The 21,678-nt window shown below is 40.0% G+C and overlaps 1 protein-coding gene across 2 annotated transcripts; it reads left to right on the forward strand.

The window, feature by feature from the left end:
- The first annotated feature begins 1,018 nt into the window (after window positions 1–1,018).
- LOC134666458 (ionotropic receptor 75a-like) lies at window positions 1,019–21,193 on the forward strand. Of its 2 annotated transcripts, none has more exons than XM_063523621.1 (16): window positions 1,019–1,074; window positions 1,629–1,767; window positions 2,183–2,349; window positions 2,980–3,127; window positions 3,439–3,534; window positions 4,404–4,483; window positions 6,538–6,665; window positions 12,664–12,721; window positions 12,915–13,030; window positions 13,217–13,425; window positions 13,950–13,988; window positions 14,695–14,879; window positions 15,325–15,463; window positions 19,248–19,410; window positions 19,521–19,709; window positions 20,753–21,193. In XM_063523621.1, exons 1-16 carry the CDS (start codon window positions 1,063–1,065, stop codon window positions 20,844–20,846), a joined length of 1,962 nt encoding a protein of 653 aa, XP_063379691.1. In that variant the 5' UTR covers window positions 1,019–1,062; the 3' UTR covers window positions 20,847–21,193. The 2 variants fall into 2 exon arrangements, with proteins under 2 accessions (XP_063379691.1, XP_063379692.1); XM_063523622.1 differs by lacking the exon at window positions 1,019–1,074 and adding an exon at window positions 1,116–1,395 and having other exon boundaries at window positions 20,753–21,192.
- Window positions 21,194–21,678: the final 485 nt, after the last annotated feature.

The raw sequence follows: 21,678 nt of genomic DNA on the forward strand, positions 1-21,678 counted from the left end.
TTTAACTTTAAAAATATAAATAATTCCCTTGTAGGTATGATTTGAGAATAAGGCCCCCCACTGACTACTGATTACTGATTGACAGAAATATAGTTTAATGGTCACAAATGATCGCGATAAATGACTGCAATCATGTCGGTCGCAGTTGTGATTGCGGAATTTATATTGCAAACCCACCGTGGCTCTGACCACGCCATTAACTGTATAATTTACATACATAATTTGGACGTACCTAAAATCCGTCCGTTTGTCTAAGATCAAGTACCTACGCCATAGTAAATGCATGGCGAACTTGATCTTAGGTAACGGACAGGCATACCTAATACCTACACACTCGTACATACTTATTCCTTTCGGATAACTTTGCAACATAAATTATAATTTTTGTTTTTAATAAAATAAGAACCTTACCTTTTTTTAACTCGTAACTTGATGACATTCATGGTAAGTAGGTACATAGTAAGTGAACGAGGGACCTTTAAGTAGGTAAATGATAATACTTGGAGGCAGATTTTCAAACCGAATTAAGGTACTTAGTGTGCCTGTGCCGAAAAAAATCTGCCTAATCCCAATCATTATTGGGATTAGGCAGATTTTTTTCCTAGCTTTCCATTGGGTTGGAAGGTCATATATCGCTTTCATAGAAACTATTGCCTGTGCCAATTCTTGGGAATATGTCGCTTAGCGGACCCCGCGTCTCCAAAATGCCGAGCCAACACTAGGAAGATAATGATGATGACCGTATGGCGACTATGGCGTACAGTCAGCAGCAGAGTTTGCTAAGCGGGCGAGGTGTTCAAAATTACCTTGACACGCTCTTATTCTCTTAACAATAAACTCGCGTCAAGATCATTTTGAACACCTGGCCCGCTTAGCACCTTCTGCTGCTGACTGTACCTACAGCTGATTATAAGCTGCCTTACTCGATTCTAAAGTAATATTTTACTTTCTTGGCTTCGAGTTGCAATATAATTGCTGTAACCTATTTTATATTTCATAGGTTACCTACCGTCGTTAAGCTGCATTCAGTGTCACCAGACAGATCCACCAGTGTCATTAGGAATGCGGAAGACGGTAGGTAGACTACGTTTATACTGCTATATAGTTCACTTTATAGTGTTGGTCATTCAATTTTAAAATGAAATGAAAATGAAACTGCTTTAGTTCAGTTTATAGTGTTGCTCGTTCATTTTGAAAATAAAATGAATATGAAACTGCTTTAGTTCAGTTTATAGTGTTGGTCGGTCAATTTGAAAATGAAAAGAATTTATTTGACACAACAATCTTAAATACCTATAAGACATGGTTTTGTAACTTGTTGTCTCAAAGAGGATACCATGCACTCAGCATGTGAATTTCAGATACAAATAAATGTACATACCTACAAAAATTTAGGTAAACTTTAAGGTACCAGCTTAAAGGATGACTCACGCTAGACCGGGCCGGCCCTGAGCTTCCGACGCTTCGTTTTCTATGGAAATGACGTGTCGTCCTCGGTCCAGGCCCGGCCCGGTCTAACGTCATTCTTTATTTGACAAAAAGCTAGATAAGGTATAAAAAATTTCCACAACCAACAAAAAGAAACCAAAAAAGTGCTAAATAACGTCATTTGGCAACCTTATCTTCAGATGTGGCGATTGTTATTGTTTCCGATGGCGATGGGGAGTGCCGCGAGTCTCGCGACGGATTGGCCGAACATGGCCCTTGACTACTTTCAGCACAAGAACGTCAAGTATGTTACGCACTTGTCGTGCAAGGATGCTGCTGGTGAGATACCTGATAGAATTAAAACTTTTTACAATAAAAATAAAAACTAGGATAAAATTGTATCCTATTTAAGTAGGTATGCGTTACAAATGTTACAATCACTGAGTATGTGTAAAGTTTAATAAATAAAATAAAAATAAAATAGAAATAAAACAAATAAGTCCCGGTTCCCCGCGGCGTCTGTCTGTTTGTGTTTATGTATGTTCGCGATAAACTCAAAAACTACTGAACGGATTTTTATGCGGTTTTCACCTATCAATAGAGTGATTCTTGAGGAATGTTTGAGTACATAATTTGTTAAGGTTTTGCGTAACCCGTGCAAAGCCGGGGCGGGTAGCTAGTGCATTATAGACAAACGAAGTAAAATATTACTTTGTCAAGTTCACTTTTCGCTGTAACTTGTAACTTTTTATAGAAATCAAAGCCGTATTGCGTCTATGGATGAATGAAGGCATACGAGCAACGGTTGGTTTGATAGACCAGGGGCCCATAAATATGATGCGACTATTGTATCAGTTCGAGGCGAGCGTCGGGGTGCTTGTGGACGGAGACTGTCTCAACACACGGGACATTTTGAACAATGTAAGACGATGCTATGCTATGCTTTTTATTGTATTGTATGTCTTAAGGCCTGTCTCCATATTGCGCGGCAAACTATCGAACATTTCGGAGTAAAGGAGAAAGATCCCCGCAATTTGCGAATTTCGGGTTTCACGGTAGCCGCTCTGGTTTCACAGTGGCCATCTGTCCGCTCGTAGACCGTAGACACTTCACTGTTTCATCTCTACGAAGCATTTTCGCGCATTAGCGCTACGTGCGTAGGTACTTATCACATTCACCGCTACGGTCGTACCGCTACGTCGTAGCCGATAACATGAATTTCCCGGTAAGTAGCGGAAAATTTTCGTAGAGGCAAAATGACGTGTCGATTAGCGCTATTGGAGAGGCCTAATCAGCAGGACGCTTTGTCACGTTTTTAGAAAATGCCAATCAAATATTAGATCTTATACTGTCTACGATCTGTTGTCTACTATAGCTTGGACTTCTTTTTGAGAGATTGGCCGGATCTAGCTCAAAACCGTCATCGTTAGTCCGAATGGAAGAAAAGGAGGCCTTTGTTCAGCAGTGAAACGATAATACAATTCCTCGCAATAATGATACAATTATCAACATTTTCTTACTTTGGTCTAAACTATTTTCAATCATTTCTAGGCCTCAGAGTTAATGATGTTCGATGACACGCATCCCTGGTTGGTTATGAACGACGACTGTAATACTGGACGACTGTACTTCGTGGAGGACACCTTCCAAGACCTGAAGCTTAGCGTAGACGCTGATGTTGTAGTGGCTTCTTATTGCGGTGAGTCTTGGTGGCCGTCATACATTTGCTACCGTCTCTATATTCAGCGGTGGTTAAAATGTTTAAACAGCGAACAGGCCGCGTAGCCAAGATGCGCCGCTCGCTTATGCTCCGTCACTGTCGCACTGATATGGAAGAGTGATAGAGAGACATAATGCTTTTCGTTGTCGAAGCGGTAGCGATTTATGTAACCTTCGCTAGGCCGGCTGTTTCTTACCTAACCTATCTTCAAACCGATTCTGTTCAAACCGAATATGAAATACCTATTTATCGCCGGGTACTAAACTCACATATAATTTGATGGCCGACAGGAGACACCTACCAGCTTACGGATGTGTTCAACTTCGGCCGCGTGCAGGGTAACGCGCTGGAGACGAGAGAGCTTGGAGCTTGGACTTCCGAGAGAGGTATACATTGGTGTGAAGATTTGGCGCCCTTGGCATTAATGTTTGCCGCCCCATAGCTCCTACATAAATTGATCGCGCCCGCGCCTTGTCTGCTTTTGACTGTAGGGCAAATACGTCCCTGAAGGTAGACTATATTTAGTAGATATAATGCAGAAGAATTTTTTAACCCCTAGCCATACTTTGGGATAAAAATATATACAGTCGACTCTCGTTAATTCAAACCTGCGATAATTCGAACCTCTCTATAATTCGAAGTTATCACGAGTTCCCTAGAATATCTCTTTATATTTCGAAATAATTCAATACATTTTTAAGCACTTGGTATATCGAACAAAAAAATCAACGCTACGTAACAAAACGACGCGTTAATTCGAACTCATAGGCGTCAAACACTCGGCAATTCAAAGTTATCAGATTGCAGAGGTAAGTGTATGTACCTACCCTACATTTTGAGACAAGTTCAAGTTCATCGTATCAAGAGCATTTGTTATTGTAAAATCATTTCCGGAACTACGTATTCTGATAAAAAAGTTATTGATCAGTCTCAGCAATGTGCTTTGAAGCAAATTAATATTACTAGACTTCTTCCCAAAGAGAATTAATTCGCATTATGTATGTGCATGTAAATATGTACCTCTAACCTTTTGATATTGGCAAAATTGGCAGTTAATAAATCATAATTGACTATTACTCAATAATTCGAACTTTCATATTTTTTCTCTCAAAAATTTCGAACTATTTGATATTTCAAACTCTCGATAATTCGTAATATTTTAAAAGTCCCTTGAGTTTCGAATTAACGAGAGTCGACTGTAAAAGGTTTACGTACCTAGTCAGGTCACACTGAGCAATGATTGTACGAATTGCAGGTTTGGAGATTTTACTCCAAGGCTTCAAGTACTACAATCGCTGGGATTTTCATAATCTAACGCTGCGCGCCGTGTCGGTGGTGAGCTATTCAATTTTTTTTTTAGTTAGCCTGATGTAGTGTCCCACTGCTGGGCAAAGGCGTGTCCCTCTGATTTCCATGACTCCCGCTGTAGTGCCTTCTCCTGCCAGCCACTGATGAAGGCGTCCAAGTCATCCCGCCATCTCCGTCTGGGCACAAAACAGATAAGTACAGAAGTCAATCACATGTATGTACTTTACTTTTCATACCTACGTTCGGCGGTCGCTCTAGGGTTGCGATTGTTGCGAACTATGACTTATGCACAAAAAACTATCGTGGTAGTGGCACTCGTATCCATCGTATCGTATCTCGTATCTAGTTGTTTGATTTATTGTTGAGGATGAAACGGGAAGAATGGAAATATAAATTAATAATGACATTAATAACTCAAATAGCTATTTTCATTTTAATGTCATTGTTATATTACAGATTTGCCACAGAAAATATCTTGCGATGATTTCGAGTTTGGCGAAATGCACGATTATTATATTTTAAAGTGTAATAAATTTGCATTCTCATGTACAATGTAATAAATTCGCATACGCATTCTCTCTGAAACCACTGGTAGCTTAAAAAACGACAATTCACCGGTTAATGTTGAATTTAAACAACCGTCCACTGTACAGTTATAATAACTTTTTGTTTTATTTCTCCATTATTGCACAAAAAAGTTCACAGACGCGTGTCTCAAGCGGATGGCACTCGCGCTCGCACTGGTCCCAACTGGTCCGAGATATCGTGTCCGTGAGCAGTGTCTATGTGTGCGTTGCTCGAGCGCGCTTTGTATGTAGATTGATTTCTGTACCTTTCTCTTTTGTGGTCTGGGCCTGCCACGTCCGCATAATGCAGCTATTCCATATTGTTATTAATTCCGTTCAATTGACCACAAGGTTTTTTAATTACGTGGAGTTTTACCTTTAAACTTAAAAAGCGTATCAGAACTACTAGATATTAGGCGAGATCATTAAGGATGCTTCACGCTAAAACGGCGTAGGCCTCCGACACTGCGATTTTCTGATAAAAGCATCACGTGACCTATCATTGATAAAAAACCGGGCAAGTGCGAGTCGGACTCGCGCACGAAGGGTTCCGTACCATAATGCAAAAAAGGCAAAAAACAAAAACGGTCACCCATCCAAGTTCTAACCCCGCCCGACGTTGCTTAACTTCGGTCAAAAATCACGCGTTTGTTGTATGGGAGCCCCACTTAAATCTTTATTTTATTCTGTTTTTAGTATTTGTTGTTATAGCGGCAACAGAAATACATCATCTGTGAAAATTTCAACTGTCTAGCTATATCACGGTTCGTGAGATACAGCCTGGTGACAGACGGACGGACGGACAGACGGACGGACGGACAGCAGAGTCTTAGTAATAGGGTCCCGTTTTACCCTTTGATGGGTACGGAACCACACCCCGGACACTGGCGATCAAATGTATGAAACAAACTCGTTCCTACGCGAACAGCTAAACTCGTGTAGGTGAACGCGTACTATGCTTGTGTGAGTGAGATAAGATGTGCGAGGGTTCTCGCCATTTTGTTGTCAAGTTCGATGACCTCAGTGACTCAAAACTCATTGCACGAATTAGGAATAAATTAAGAATCGTATTATGCTGTAAGGTGGGTATCTAAGCTCGATTTATACAATAGTTTCCTATTTTATTTAACATTTTAAGTAACAAAATTTTTGTAAGGAAATCAGGCCACCAAAATATTACGTAAGTTAAAAACATGATTTTTTGTTCATATAGATATTGTGTTGTTTTCAGTGTGATCTGATAGGTTTTGTAAATATTTGTTTAATATTTGAATATTTTACGTGGCCTCCGCTCTGCGCACCGCGTCGTCGCGTCCTTGCCAGCCGGTAACTGTGAAGTAACCGAGAGCGGGTGGGCGGCACTTTCAACGGGAGGCAGGGAGTGTCCATACTGTACGTTAGTACTCTTTATTATACTGTGACGGAACCCTAAAAACGAAGACAATGACCGTTCTAGCGTGAGCCATCCTTTATCCTTTAGGTATTTTTTGTACCCAATGCCATGTTTATATGTAGATACGCAACAGTTCGAAGGAGTTCCACGAGGGCATGCTGTACGAGGCGGGGTTCACGGTGGGCGTGGCCGCCATGACCAAGATCTCCTCGCAGCTGCTCAATATGCTCAAAGAAATGCACAATTTTCGGTCAGTGTCGCTCAGGGGCTACCACCCTAACCACACCGCACACCTCCTGGGATGGAGCAAGCTCGGATTAGATGCAGAGAGAAAAATGTGGACTACGGTTGTATGGAGAAGGGAATGTGTCCTATCCTCTTTAGCTTAGAATAAATTTAAAAGTAGTTTGGTAGAGTTTGTGCGGAAAGAGAAGAGTCGTGGAATGTATGGGGAGTTTGGGTACTCTTCTCTTTCCGAACAGACTCTAGTGTTTAATTTTTTTCCACTTTAAAAATGAATCTAAGCTTAATAGCATGGTTTGCAGTCGTTTCTGCTTTATACAAAATTAATCAAAATACAGTGAAACCTGGATAAGTGAAATCTCAAGGGACGAGCAAATTTGTCTCACTTAAAGAGGTTTTCCACTTACCCAGGCTCCCAGTTAGCCAGGTACAAATAAATTTCTGTCTCATTTACAGAGGGTCTCATTAATAGAGGTGCGAATAGAGGATTATATCTCAGTTATAGAGGTGGTTAATAAGGTATTTTGTAAATATCTTTAAGAGTGCTATTACATTTCGGGGTTGAGCGAGTTTAGGTATTTTACGCGCTGCGGCAGGCCGTGCGAGCTCAGTATTCCGATCCCTTCTACCACACTCGCACTACAATGATGGATTAAACATTCTTGATCCTTCGCGAAGCATATTGAAATCAACCATAACAACACTAACTGTACTTAACTTATAAAGTCCTAAAACTGTTATTTGGTAAGTACGAAAATACTAAATGCAGTGCAAATGTACATAGGGGCTGTTCATAAATTACGTCATCTATTTTTGACCCCCCATCCCTCAAATCATCCAAAAATCATGCTTCGGATGACTCTGTTTCCTCCTACATCATGCTACCATCATCCGATGTCCAGATCCTCTCCCCCCCATCCCCATTTGAAACGACGTAATTTATGAATAGCCCCATACTCGTACTTATGAACGTATATTACTCGAAAGAAATTATAGGTACTCGCTTATTTACAAGAAACAAGAAACTGAAGATACACAGGATCTGATGATGGAGCTGGAAGGTGGCCACGGGTTGGTACCCGTGGCCACCTTCCAGCTCCATCGAAGTGGTTTAGTTACATGATAGACTGGTGTCTATCATGTAACTAAACCACTTCGTGTTTGGGCTCGTTTAATTCGTCTCAACAAGATCTTTGACACTGAAGATACACAGGGTCTGATGATGGATCTGGAAGGTGGCCACGGGTACCAGTCTCTCATGTAACTAAACAATTTCGTGTTTGGGCTCGTTTGATTCGTCTCAACAAGATCTTTGACACAAGACAGTACTCAGAGTCTGATGATGGAGCTGGAAGTTGGTTACCGGTACCAATCAACCATGCAACTAAACCACTTCATGTTTAGGCTCGTTTGACTAGTCTCAACAAGATCTTTGACACTAGGTGATACTTAGAGTCTGATGATGGAGCCGGAAGGTGGTCACCGGTACCAATCAACCATGCAACTAAACCACTTCATGTTTAGGCTCGTTTGATTAGTCTCAACAAGATCTTTGACACTAGGTGATACTCAGAGTCTGATGATGGAGCTGGAAGGTGGTCACCGGTACCAATCAACCATGCAAATAAACCACTTCGTGTTTAGGCTCGTTTGATTCGTCTTAACAAGATCTTTGACACTAGGTGATAAACCAAACACGAAGCCCAAACACGAAGTGGTTCAGTTATGTGATAGACTGGTACCCGTCGCCACCTTCGAGCTCCATCATCAGACCCTGAGTAGTATCTTGTGTCAAAGTACTTGTTGCGGCGAATCAAACGAGCCCAAACACGAAGTGGTTCAGTTACATGGTAGACTGGTACCCGTGGCCACAGTCCAGCTCCATCATCAGACCCTGAGTACTAACTTGTGTCCAAGGTCTTGTTGAGACGAATCAAACGAGCCCAAACATGAAGTGGTTCAGTTACATGATAGCAGTGTTGGCAAAAAATCAATTCGAATTGACGATTGACGATTGAGAATTAATTGACCGATCAATTCGAATTGACGATTGACGAAACTAATTCTAAATCTACTGATTGAAGATTGACGATTACTAATCGTTAATTCGAATTGATCGGTCAATCCTCAATCGTCAATTCGGATTGACGATTACTTTGTATGTAGGTACCTACCTAATGTCCTTTTTATTTAGGCCATTTTTGTGAAACTGACCAAATGCGTTGAACGCATTTGGTCAGTTTCACAAAAAAAAGCGGTGTCTGAGTTTACCAAAGGTTCCGAAACATGTTTCCGACGGCTATATGAAGGATGTCCTTTTTGGAACATTTTCGGGACTTTCCTTGAAATTAACCGATAGCGTTCAAAATCGATATCTGAGGTGCCCAAAGGTTTCGAACCTTGTTTCCGAGGGAAATATTGAGAGATGTCCTTTTTTGGGACATTTCTAGAAATTACCCGATTGCGTTTAAAATCGATATCTGAGGTAAACAGAGGTTTCTAAACATTTTTTCAACTGCAATATTGAAAGGTGTCCTGTTTTGGGACATTTTAGTGACATTCTTTGAAAGTGATTCTCAAAATCGATATCTGAAGTGCAAAATATGGTTTCAACGGCAATATTTAGATTCTACACTTTAGCCGCGTACTTACTTTACTACCTGCATTACGCCATCCTGCTGAAAAAAGGTCATTTTTCGGTATTGCCGTCAGAAACATATGTCGGAACCTTTGGGCACCTCAGATATCGATTTTGAACGCAATCGGTTAATTGGAAGAAATGTCCCATAAATGTCCAGAAAAAAAAGGAATCTCCGTCTGTATTGCCGTCGGAAACATGTTACGGAACCTTTGGAAATCTCAGATATCGTTTTAAAGTGCCAACGATCAATTTAAAAAAATGTCCCGAAATGGAAGGGACATCCTTCAATACTGACGTCAGAAACATTTTTCGGGACCTATGGTCGACATCGATTACGAATATGAACGTACCTAATTGGCCAATTTCGAAAAATGTCCCTAAAAGGGACATCAGTCAATACTGACATCAGGAACACGTTTTCGAACCTCTGGGAACCTCAGATATCGACTTTAAGTCCAGTAAGTAAGTCCCTAAAAAGGACACCTTTGAAAACTAATCTTAGGGAAGGGAAAGGGACCCTTTCTTATCTTAGGGAAGGGGAAGGGGTTAATCTAGATTGAGAATTGATTTAAACCGAATTGAGGATTGATGCGTAAATTCCAATTGATTCAATCGGATTCACGCGTCAATCAGAATTAAATCAATTCGAATTGATCAATTCGGATTGGTCAATTCGGATTGACGCGTCAATTCGATTGATCAATCCGGATTGATTTAGTTCAGATTGATGCCAACACTGCATGATAGACAGGTACCCGTCGCCACCTTCGAGCTCCATCATCAGATCCTGAGTACTATCTTGTGTCAAAGATCTTGTTGAGATGAATAAAACGTGCCTAAACACGAAGTGGTTCAGTTACATGATAGACTGGTACCCGTGGCCACCTTTCAGCTCCATAATCAAACCTTGTGTATCTTCAGTGTCAAAGATCTTGTTGAGACTAATCAAACGAGCCCAAACACGAAGTGGTTTAGTTGCATGGTTGATTGGTACCGGTGACCACCTTCCGGCTCCATCATCAGACCCTGAGTACTATCTTGTGTCAAAGATCTTGTTGAGACGAATAAAACGAGCCTAAACACGAAGTGGTTTAGTTGCATGGTTGATTGGTACCGGTGACCACCTTCCAGCTCCATCATCAGACCCTGAGTACTATCTTGTGTCAAAGATCTTGTTGAGACGAATCAAACGAGCCCAAACACGAAATGGTTTAGTTGCATGGTTGATTAGTACCGGTGACCACCTTCCGGCTCCATCATCAGACCCTGAGTACTGGTACTATCTTGTGTCAAAGATCTTGTTGAGACGAATCAAACGAGCCCAAACACGAAGTGTTATAGTTGCATGGTTGACTGGTACTGGTGACCACCTTCCGGCTCCATCATCAGACCCTGAGTACTATCTTAAGTCAAAGATCTTGTTGAGCCGAATCAAACGTGCCCAAACACAAAGTGGTTTAGTTGCATGGTTGATTGGTACCGGTGACCACCTTCCGGCTCCATCATCAGACCCTGAGTACTATCTTGTGTCAAAGATCTTGTTGAGATGAATAAAACGAGCCTAAACACAAAGTGGTTTAGTTGCATGGTTGATTGGTACCGGTGACCACCTTCCGGCTCCATCATCAGACCCTGAGTACTATCTTGAGTCAAATAAATACATATAGAATGTCAGGTCGTTTCAAATATTTTTAATCCTGTCCGGTAGTTTATTAAACTGTACCATTATAAATTATAATACTATAAGAACAGTGCTAGGATCAAAGTCTCTCGTTGCGGTTTACACGCACACAGTATAGCGTTTTACACGGCGCCCGCCGCACACAATGATAAAAAACCTCGTCGTCGCCGTTGAAAATGTGCGAAGCCGACCGACACACGTCCTGCCTGTACAAGCTCTGCCGCGGCACTGAGCTGGCGAGCGCGCGTCATCGGTAATATAGAGTAGTTTTCAAAAAATTGCCAAAAAATTATAGTAGAATTTCATAAACACTAATGTATACCAACAGTATAAGCAAACGTTGCAGATTGCTTGAGTATGAAAATGACTTCGATATTAAGTAGATTTTCGTAGAAATTGACACTTGTTTCGGAGAGAAAATTGAGTTCGTTTTACTTTGATTTTCTCTTTCTCAAAGGTATGTAGGAAAAATATCGTTTGATATGCCTAAAGTACAGGGTATTAGTAATACAAAATAGCCAGGTTTAGCAGAGTAAACTTCTCAACATTTCCAAATAAGAGCTTGCCGTTCAGTGCTTCACGCGGTTTTTCGGAAACGACCATCAGAAAAAAATTCATTACTAATTTAATAAGTCCTTTTTCTAATATTTACAACGATATTTAAAAAGATAAGAAGACGCTTTTACTGGAACAAGTACTCATTGTTTCTAATAATGAGCACAAAGTCCTGAATTTCGTCGACTAGTATCATCAATTTTGCATTATTTCGACTTTTCTTGTAAGAGCGCTCTTAAATGTTTAGGTAAAATAATCCTTATCCCTAAATATGTTTTAAGTCTGTTTAAATATTTCTTTGAATTTAATTTGAATGATTTTCCAAAGGATAGCTTTTTTCAATTAATTTTGATACGGACTTCATTGCGTCCTAGAAATTTAATAAATAAAAATTTATTTTTCGTGTTATTTATCAAAATTTCCGCTTTCATTACGATAGTTTTAAGTACTTACATTAATTAACTAAATCAAACTTGAAGTTGTTTAGACACAATTAGGCAAATGCGGAATTTTGTGGATAGACTAAGAGTTAGTAAGAATACGGAAATTGTTCAATGAAGTCCAAGTTAGAGAGGTCATAGATTGACGTTATCTCAGATACAGAAGTAAATTCCCTATAAAATTCTAAAAAACAATTAGGAAAATGTAATCTTATAAATATAATCTCAGTAAAAGAGGTAAAATACACTCTCTGTCTCAATTATAGAGGTCAATGTGACTATAAAATCACAACAACGAATCCCAATTATAGAGGTTCGTTTTTTCTCAGTAACAGAGGTAATTCAGTGCTAAAGTGTCGGGACCGCACCATGAGTCCCAGCTATAGAGGTTTCTCACTTATCCAGGTCCCACTTAACCAGGTTTCACTGTAATAAGTTTCTGTCAAAACTAAAATTATTACTAAGTAGGTACTTGCTGTACTTTACGCCTCCAAGGTAGGTGCTGTACTCGTCAAAACAATTCATTTGTACCCAAACGAGAGGTTTACTTGTAGCTTCCGAAAAATTTCACTTTTCAACTCCTAGCTTCATCATCAAATCAGGATGATGCCGATGGTTATGATCTTGTGTGCCTACATATATTCAGCCTAAAAATACCTAGGTATGTATATTGTGTTTTGTTTTTCAGTTTCAACTATACTATTGTGGGGCGCTGGATCGGCACACCGGAGCGAAACTCCACTAAGGTAACATTCATTTTTGGGATTCTGAAGCCAAAATGGAACCCATGGCTTTATCTCAATGTCTATGACGATTAGGTAGTGTAAAGGTATTAGAAATTTGAAATGAAACCTTTTCCCTTGAGTACTGCTGGCATCAGGTGCAACCGTCATTTTATTATCGGTGAAGTAAAAACATAGAATTAATATTTTATTACAGGCAATGTCGAACTTGTTATTATGGCGCGAACAGGACATCTCGTCGACGTGTACTCGGCTGTTCTCCAATTGGCTGGATTGGATGGACCCGTTTTTCCCCTCCGTCACCGAACTCGAGTAAGAACTTAATTGAAATTGCCTACTTTTACCTACTATGCATATGGACCGATCCGGTAACCCTTCAAGAATTTTCGAAGGAGTTTTTCTTAACAAAGCAAGAGCTTCTTTTTAAGCTACCTTACCATTTGAAACCTCATTAAGAACCACTCAATAAAATTCAATTTAAATTTTGCCTTATTTAAGGACCAAATTCTACTACACGATATCAGACAAAGGTGTCGGTGACTACGAGAACCAGTTCCTGACTCCAATGTCTCCGGGGGTGTGGTGGTGCGCGGCGGCGGCGGGGGCGGCGTGCGCGCTGGTGCTGGTGGCCGCGGCCGCCGTGGAGCGACGTCCGGAGCCCGGCTCCTACGGCGTGTTCAGCGTGCTCGCGGCCGGCTTTCAGCAAGGTCTGCCTGCACTTTCCTGTTTTATAAAGCTACAAATTGCTTAGGCTGGTTTTAGAGTCACACGGACCGTCCGTGCGGATCGCTCCGCACCGGACCAATATGTATTAAGTTCAGGCGGCGTAGCACGGTCGCGTTTTTATCCCTTGTCACCATGCCTGTCACGTTCTAACAAGTATGTAAGTGCGAAAGGGACGCGCATAGTGATAGTCGATAAAAATGGAACCGTGCTGCGCCCACAGGGAGCGTTATAGAGTAGGCAAAGCTGACGGGTCCGCGCGGACGACCGTCGGCGCGGACAGTTTTCTCATACAATTTGGCGGTGCGGAGCGATCCGCACGGACGGTCCGCGTGACACTAAAACCAGCCTTACAGACAACTTTGATACGCAAACGTTTAACACCTTAAGGTACAAGTTTGCCACCCCGGACGTAAAAGAAGAATTATTTATTCTAACTTAAACATACCATATTTTATTGCTTTGTAAATAAATAATTTAATAATTACCTTAGGTTCATATTTTACAGATTACGAAGATGGACATCAGACGGAGAAAGATAGTTCTAGTAAGAATTTTTATTATTCACCTCATTTTATCAGTCATATAGGTGTACCTACATTTAAGAATATTATTGTTTAAGTTTAAACCATACCTATAAGTATCTGCTGTGTTTCTTACATTTTACATATTTTGCGGCTGCAGAATTATTATTACCTACTTAGGCTACTTAGTTTGTTAGCGGGTTGAACACAACACTGCGTCATCGCTCCAGTTTTTAAATATTTATACCTACCTGCCTATCAGGCTTCCAACTATGCAGGTATCTGAGAAGATAGCAAATGGCCCAACCTATCCGCCATTTTGATTTTGTCAAACGATGGACCAAACAAAGTTTGATCGAAAACATCGTGAGGAAACCGGACTACTTAATCCCAATAAGGCCCAGTTTACCCTCTGGGTTGGAAGGTCAGATGGCAGTCGCTTTCGTAAAAACTAGTGCCTACGCCAATTCTTGGGATTAGGGCCAAGCGGACCCCAAGCTCCCATGAGCCGTGGCAAAAATGCAGGGACAACGCGAGGAAAATGGATGGACCAAACAAATTTGTACCTACATTGATTTTAAGACATATCGCTGACCCAATATTAAAGGGTTCTATGTTACGGTTTCAAGATAGATAAAATTCGACTTAATGTCACTATGACAATGTTGAAACATAGAACCCTGTTATATTGGACCAGCGCTATGACTACATGTGCCAAGTTTTTACCAGGTCGAAAGCTAGCCCTGCTCGTGGTGGGGCTGACTAGCATGCTGCTGTACAACTACTACACCAGCAGCGTGGTGTCCTGGCTGCTGAGCGCGGCCGCCCCCAGCCTCAACTCCCTCGATGGCCTGATAAGGAGCGACTTCGAGCTGGTCTTCGAAGACATTGGATACACTCGGCAGTGGCTTGACGTGAGTGATCCAACATTACCAACACCTCCCAATAGAAAAGGCTTGTTTCATTTACTTTGAAAGAGTACCTAAACTCTCTTTTGCGAGCGCGTAACCTAATAATTCAAGTTTACTCTATATATATGATTCTTAATAGCACAGTAAACGGTCTAGAATTATTTTTATATACTTATAGAGTCTGTGCGGAAAGAGAAGAGTCGTGGAATATACGGGGCCCAATATATTCCATGACTCTTCTCTTTCCGAACTGACTCTATATGCATGATGCTTAACTGTAGGGGCTTATTTACCGAGTCATGTTAAAATACAGAAAAAAACAAAAAATAGATATATATAATAGGTACTTTTCCTAGTACCCATAGGTATAGGTATGGGTACTTTTTCCTTGTGTTCCATAGGTATATGCCATATTTGTTTGGAATGTTTTAATACTTTTTCTCCGCAGAACCCCGGATTCTTTTACTACATGGGTTATAAGAACGAGAAGGAAGATGAATTGCGCTCGAAAAAAGTGACAAACGCCAAGCGAACGCTGCCTCTCTTTGAAAGCATTGAGGATGGGATAGAACTAATGCGTACTGGAAGTAAGTACCTACTAACATCAATAAATAGGGTTGCCATACGTCCCGTATAATACTACTTGTAGGCGATAATTAATGTTGTTCTATATCGCCTCAGTTAAATATATATACTCGAAAAATAACATCCCAAATAATATTGTATAATTTTAATAATTATTTTACCAGTACTTTAACATTAATTTTAAATACATAAGATAATAATTACCCTTTATTAAAATTATTAAATGAAAGAAAGAAGTATCTGGCGTAGGCCTCCCCGAGTGTTCTCCAAGTATCTCTATTTTAAGCTAATCTTCTACATACTGTTCTATAACATTCCTAAATAGAATGCTGCCACTAATTACACCCCCTACTACAGTAGTGTCCACAACATAATCTTTAGGTATTAAATACCATGTAAGATTGTCCTGTAATACAGTCAGCAGCAGAAGTCGCTATACACTCCAGGTGCTCAAAGAGAGGTAAACGTTTAAACTGTCAAAAAGTTGTTGACTGTCATGTAGCGGAAGCAGTTATAAAGTTGACCCAAAAAATTTTTATTAAGCTATGAGCTTCATCACATATGTTCCTTGAGTAATTCTAAGCATTTCAAGCCTGGGAGGCAATAAGAAATGTGTGTCTACTCGGATTTGTAATGGATTCAAACTTTCAACCCCTTTTTAACCCTGTTAGGGGATGAATTTTACAAAACGCTGAAATTACTTTTCCTGTCTTTTAATAATATCCCCAAATACAAAGATTCAAGTCCCGCGTTCGAAATTTTTTTTGATATCCATACAAACTTTCAACTCCTTTTTCACCACCTTAGGGGATGAATTTTCAAAAACGCTGAAATTAGTTTTCTTGTATTTTAATAATATATCGTTTTACGAAGTTTCAAATTCCTAGCTTAAAATAAAACTTGAACCCCATACAAACTTTCATCCCCTTTTTAACCCCCTTAGGGGTTGAATTTCTCAAAATCGCTTCTTATCTCTTGTACACTTTATAAATGTAATCTAGTGTGCAAATTTCAACTTTCTATCTTTTGTAGTTTCGGCTCCGCGTAGCAAAAATCTCCAACCAAATTTTTCACCTTTTTACGTTTTTCTTGTAAAATTACTATGAAATTGAAAAAACAAATATCAGCAATGAATTCTACGTCTTTGGTTTATACGAAAATGATACCAAACTTGCCCTAGTACCCACCAGGATCAGAGTAGATTTTTTTTAAAGATGACGGATGGCGGTCGTCTTTTTACCCCACCCTCCCCCCCACTTCAGGCTAGAAATGCTTAGAATTACTCAAATATCAGATGTGATGAAGCTCATAGCTTAATAAAAAATTTTTGGGTCATGTATGGCAGCGTTACATAACTGACTCCAGTAATGGTAGTATTTACCTACTTGTGAGCGCTCAACGTGTCACAAATATGTTAACAGTCGCTATTCATTAATTTCTACACTTACAACAAGTCATTGATACCTTAGCTGTCAAAAAACCAATGGTATCTAAGCGGTCAACGTGTCAAATATATCTGAACAATATGGAAAAATAGACTTTAAAGCATACAAGTATGGTCGAATATTGAATAAAAGATAGCCATGCTAATTTCAGGTAAAGCGTTTTGACAATCATCGAAAGCAGTACAGTCTTGTCATCACATACATCTATCTCACGTTTTGCCCTTCAACCATTTGACAGGAGCCTCTCGGTCAACTTACTGCAAACTATTTCTTTTAACAGAATCGTCAAGACGAATGACACATAGCAAAAGCTAACTGAAGCCGAATTTAGAGCCAATTGTCAAGGCACGTCGTGGTCTCAGTAACAGGCGTTTGCTTTTCAAAGCAGAGACCGCGGGTTCAAATCTCAGTCGTACGCACCTAGAGATTACAGCTTTGTTTTTTTTTTTGGATTTCATTTCTATTATTAATTTGTGTCTTCTGGTTTTATGTTAATTTCGCATTAGTTTATATAATTTTTGAAGATAATGTCACATGTAGCGTATGTACGACTTTCTATCAAGACGTAGGTTTGAACCCGCAGTGGGCGTTACTTAGATTACTCCTGTGCGGAATGCCATTTGATATTTTATTTACTACTCAAAAATCACGTTTGTTGTATGGGAGCCCCACTTAAATCTTTATTTTATTCTGTTTTTAGTATTTCTTGTTACTTATAATAGCGTCAACAGAAATACATCATTTGTGAAAATTTGAACTGTCTAGCTATCACGGTTCCTGAGATACAGCCTGGTGACAGACGGACGGACGGATGTCGATGGACAGACGGACGGACAGCAGAGTCTTAGTAATAGGGTCCCGTTTTACCCTTTGGGTACGGAACCCTAAAAATGCTGGTCTCTTCGAAAACTGACTAAATTAAATTAAAGGATATGAAAACAATGCATTTTATTAATTTCAGACATCATGTTTCATAGTAACATTTATTGCTTAAGACCTACACAATCGATATCTAAATAGAAATAGTCTTAGTTTTATTTTTCAAAACGTTCGGGGTTCGATTCCCGAGCTGAGTACACATTTTTTTAATGTAGTTATGAATGCAGTTTTTCGTGTTACTAAAATCGATGACATGATTCCTAAGAAGAGATCGGTGTATATCGTATGTATCAGATTTTCCCATACTGGCCGATCTAAATGGGCCACCCTGTATAGTATATTTTACTACAATAAGTGGGCTAAATAAATATATTAACATAGGTATATAATATGATCAACGGTTTGGAAGACCTAAATACAGACACAGGTTACCTAGGCCATATGTTAACCTGTCGCTCACGGCTAAAAATGCGTATATTATGTGTATCACAATTTACAACAAATTACCTAATCGTTTTAAAGACATGGAACTTGAGCATTTCAAAACAAACATAAAAATGTGGCTAACAGAAAAATGTTTTTACTGTATAAATGATTATTTAAGTTTATCATGAGTGTTCCTAATATGTAACTAAATATGTATAATGTAAATGTATGTACACCTGAAAAGGTAAAGTTTCGGTGTAACTAAATATGTAATTGTATATTCCACCTGCAATGTAACCTGATTCTTACATACAATAAAGAACTTGAACTTGAACTTGAAGAACAGCTGCATATGACAGTTAAGATAAAAAAACCGATCATTCTAGTAGAACCTACTTATTTATTGTATAAGTTTGACACTTAACGATAAAATACTTCTTTAAGAAAGGAGGTGTCAATTCGTAGTGCTACAGTATTTATTTTAAAGTTAAACAGATAAAATGTTGATGCTTAGTTACCATTGAAATGACAACTGCTTAGCAACTGGTGGCACCCTGGCTGCTGACGTACGTGATTGGCAGTGCGTATAGGTATTAATGACAGCAGCTTGAATTTGATTGCTTAGTTACCACTGACTTTTTAACCGTTATTGTCATTGTGATTAAATAAGGGTGTATGTGTTAAAGAAAAACTCAGAAGTTAAGGTATTTGTGACGAACTGAAAGCCTACGTGAAAATGACATCTTAGATGTCCTTATTTTTGTGACGATTGAAGTGTATATGTTTTCTTGGACACCTTGCCCGCTCAGGTATATCTGCTGCTGACTGTATTTAATGAACAATGATCGTACATTTTCCAGCATTTTTGGTGCAGCAGAGTAAATGTAGGTATATAAATGGTAAATTAAGGTTAATATTAACGTAATTAACGCTAATTAATCATTAGGGTTGGAATTATTTACACCAATTGCGTTAACACCACTCCGCTGCACCAAAAATGCTGGAAAATTTACGATGTCTGTTAATGAATGTGCAGAATGTGCGTATCACACGGAGCCGTACACGGCGAGTCAGGTGATCTCGCGAACGTTCGCGGACAGAGAGTTGTGCTCGCTGGCCGGGCTGCAGATCATGCCGCCGTCGCAAGTCTACGTCATGGGGCAGAAGAATAGCCCGTACAGGCAGTTCTTTGTGTGGAGGTTAGTCTTGTAGCGACCGTACGCGTTAGGTCTTCCAGTGCCACCTTGTGATTTCGTCTGCATTACATGTGTCAATCTGGCGTAATGATGTCATTTCAATTCGTTTTCAGTATGATGCGTCTGTTGGAGAGAGGGCATACGCGGGCAACGCGAGCCCGCGTGGGGGGGCAGATCCCCCCTTGCTCGGGGCACACGCCGCGCGCTCTCTCCCTCGGGCAAGCTGCGCCGGCGTTCCTCCTGCTGGCCGAGTTCATCGTGCTGTCTGCGCTCATACTGACCGGAGAGATTTTGTGGCACCGGTAATTACTTGTAGCTCTGTGAGCTGTAGACCTCGCAAACCATCGTGGTTGACAAAAACCGGGCAAGTGCGAGTCGGACTCGCGCACAAAGGGTTCCGTACCATAATGAAAAAAAAACGTAAAAAAAGAAAGCAAAAAAAAAACGGTCACCCATCCAAGTACTGACCACGCCCGACGTTGCTTAACTTTGGTCAAAAATCACGTTAGTTGTATGGAAGCCCCATTTAAATCTTTATTTTATTCTGTTTTTAGTATTTGTTGTTATAGCGGCAACAGATATACATCATCTGTGAAAATTTCAACTGTCTAGCTATCACGGTTCGTGAGATACAGCCTGGTGACAGACAGACGGACGGACGGACGGATGGACGGACGGACGGACGGACAGCGAAGTCTTAGTAATAGGGTCCCGTTTTACCCTTTGGGTACGGAACCCTAAAAAAACCTAATGGCTCCTCAACACGATGTGCCAACGCCGGCCACTCCAAGGGACGCATTTATGCGTTAGGGAGCAAGTGGTATCTCATTCTACCGCATAGCTGCATCCCTTGGAGTGGCCGGCGCTGGCCCATCGTGTAGAGGAGCCATAAAACTCAACTGACATATCGCTGGCCCAATATTACAGGATTTACAGGGTTCTATGTTACATTTTCAAGATAGTTGAAATTCGACTTATTGTCACTATGACAATGGGCCCGATTCGGATTTTGAAATATAGTCAGACCGTAAAAAGTCTGCAGCGATTTTGATAGCCCACGCAGTGCAAGTGTCATTTTAAACGTCAAACTCCTATGAAATTATGACGTGTAAAGCGTGTAAGTAACACTTACGCTGCGTGGGCTATCAAATCCGCTGCAGACTTTTATTGGTGCGACTATAGACATCTATTAGACACCACCAAGATACGATAACGATATGTTTAAGATCTAACCTGTCAAATTTGACATTTGCGCGATTCTGGAGATACTCTTGAACGATTTCCACTGCAGGATATGACTTAGAGATCTAATTCATTGTATAACTTCTTTGTTAACTAATTTCAGATATACATTTCGTAAGACTTGTAAGCAAGTTTTACCGCCGAAGAAGCAAGAAGATCTCGTTAAAATAAAAAATACTTATTGGAGATCGCAATAAACTAATTTTGCTGCAAGCACAGTATGGGTGCTACTTCGTGTGCTTTCATCGAATGTCTATGAAAGTAGGTAAAACTTTTAGTAAATGAATAAGCTATACAATGTAAGCTTCACACTTTTCTAATCCTACAAACCAAATACCACGATAATGTACCGAATTATAATATAAAAGCCCATCCTTACTTACCTTTTTTCTCTAACACGCGTGGAAATATTATCAATAGGATAATAGTAAGTTTAAATGGCAATGTATTACCGTACAACACTCGCTTCGCTCAGCCTTTTTTTTTATAAGACACTACGTAATAATGTACTTAGGGTACTCTACATTATTTTAGAAAGGAAAACCGTTTATTATTACAACATAATAAAATATAATATTTTCAAGAATGTAGTTTTATTAACTCTTTTCTTAACAAGGTAATTGTCTGAACTTAGTGTTCAAACCTTCTAAAATCAGTCTGAAATGTATGTACATTTAAAATAACCTAATTAACGCGAATAACAGGAATACATTCACACAACTTGGGGCAAGCATGTTGTCTGCTCTCGGTAGGTATAGACCGGAGACAAAGGAATAGAGGCGAGTAAAGTGATACAAAATATTAATGCCGCAATTTTGACAGCTAAATTAGGTAGGTAGATGGCGCTGTACGGTGCCATATAGGTACGTTTGTGATTGGAAAAGGTGTCAATTTATACTTTAGTTCTTGAATACAGTTGGCGTTATTCATAAAAGTGCTACAAGTGCTGCAACACTCTATTCTATTAGCTATTGATCGCTGGTCTTAGATTCGGTTGTACCAAAACGTCTGCCACCGTTAAAGCGTTCG

The sequence above is a fragment of the Cydia fagiglandana genome, chromosome 8 (genome assembly GCF_963556715.1).
Source record: "Cydia fagiglandana chromosome 8, ilCydFagi1.1, whole genome shotgun sequence".
NCBI lineage: Eukaryota > Metazoa > Arthropoda > Insecta > Lepidoptera > Tortricidae > Cydia > Cydia fagiglandana.

Bases quoted from the DNA above. Each gene is read 5' to 3' on its own strand.
- LOC134666458 (XM_063523621.1), top strand. The intron at 3,128-3,438 runs GTGAGTCTTGGT...GATGGCCGACAG, and splicing joins TGTAGTGGCTTCTTATTGCG to GAGACACCTACCAGCTTACG. The intron at 19,411-19,520 runs GTTAGTCTTGTA...ATTCGTTTTCAG, and splicing joins AGGCAGTTCTTTGTGTGGAG to TATGATGCGTCTGTTGGAGA.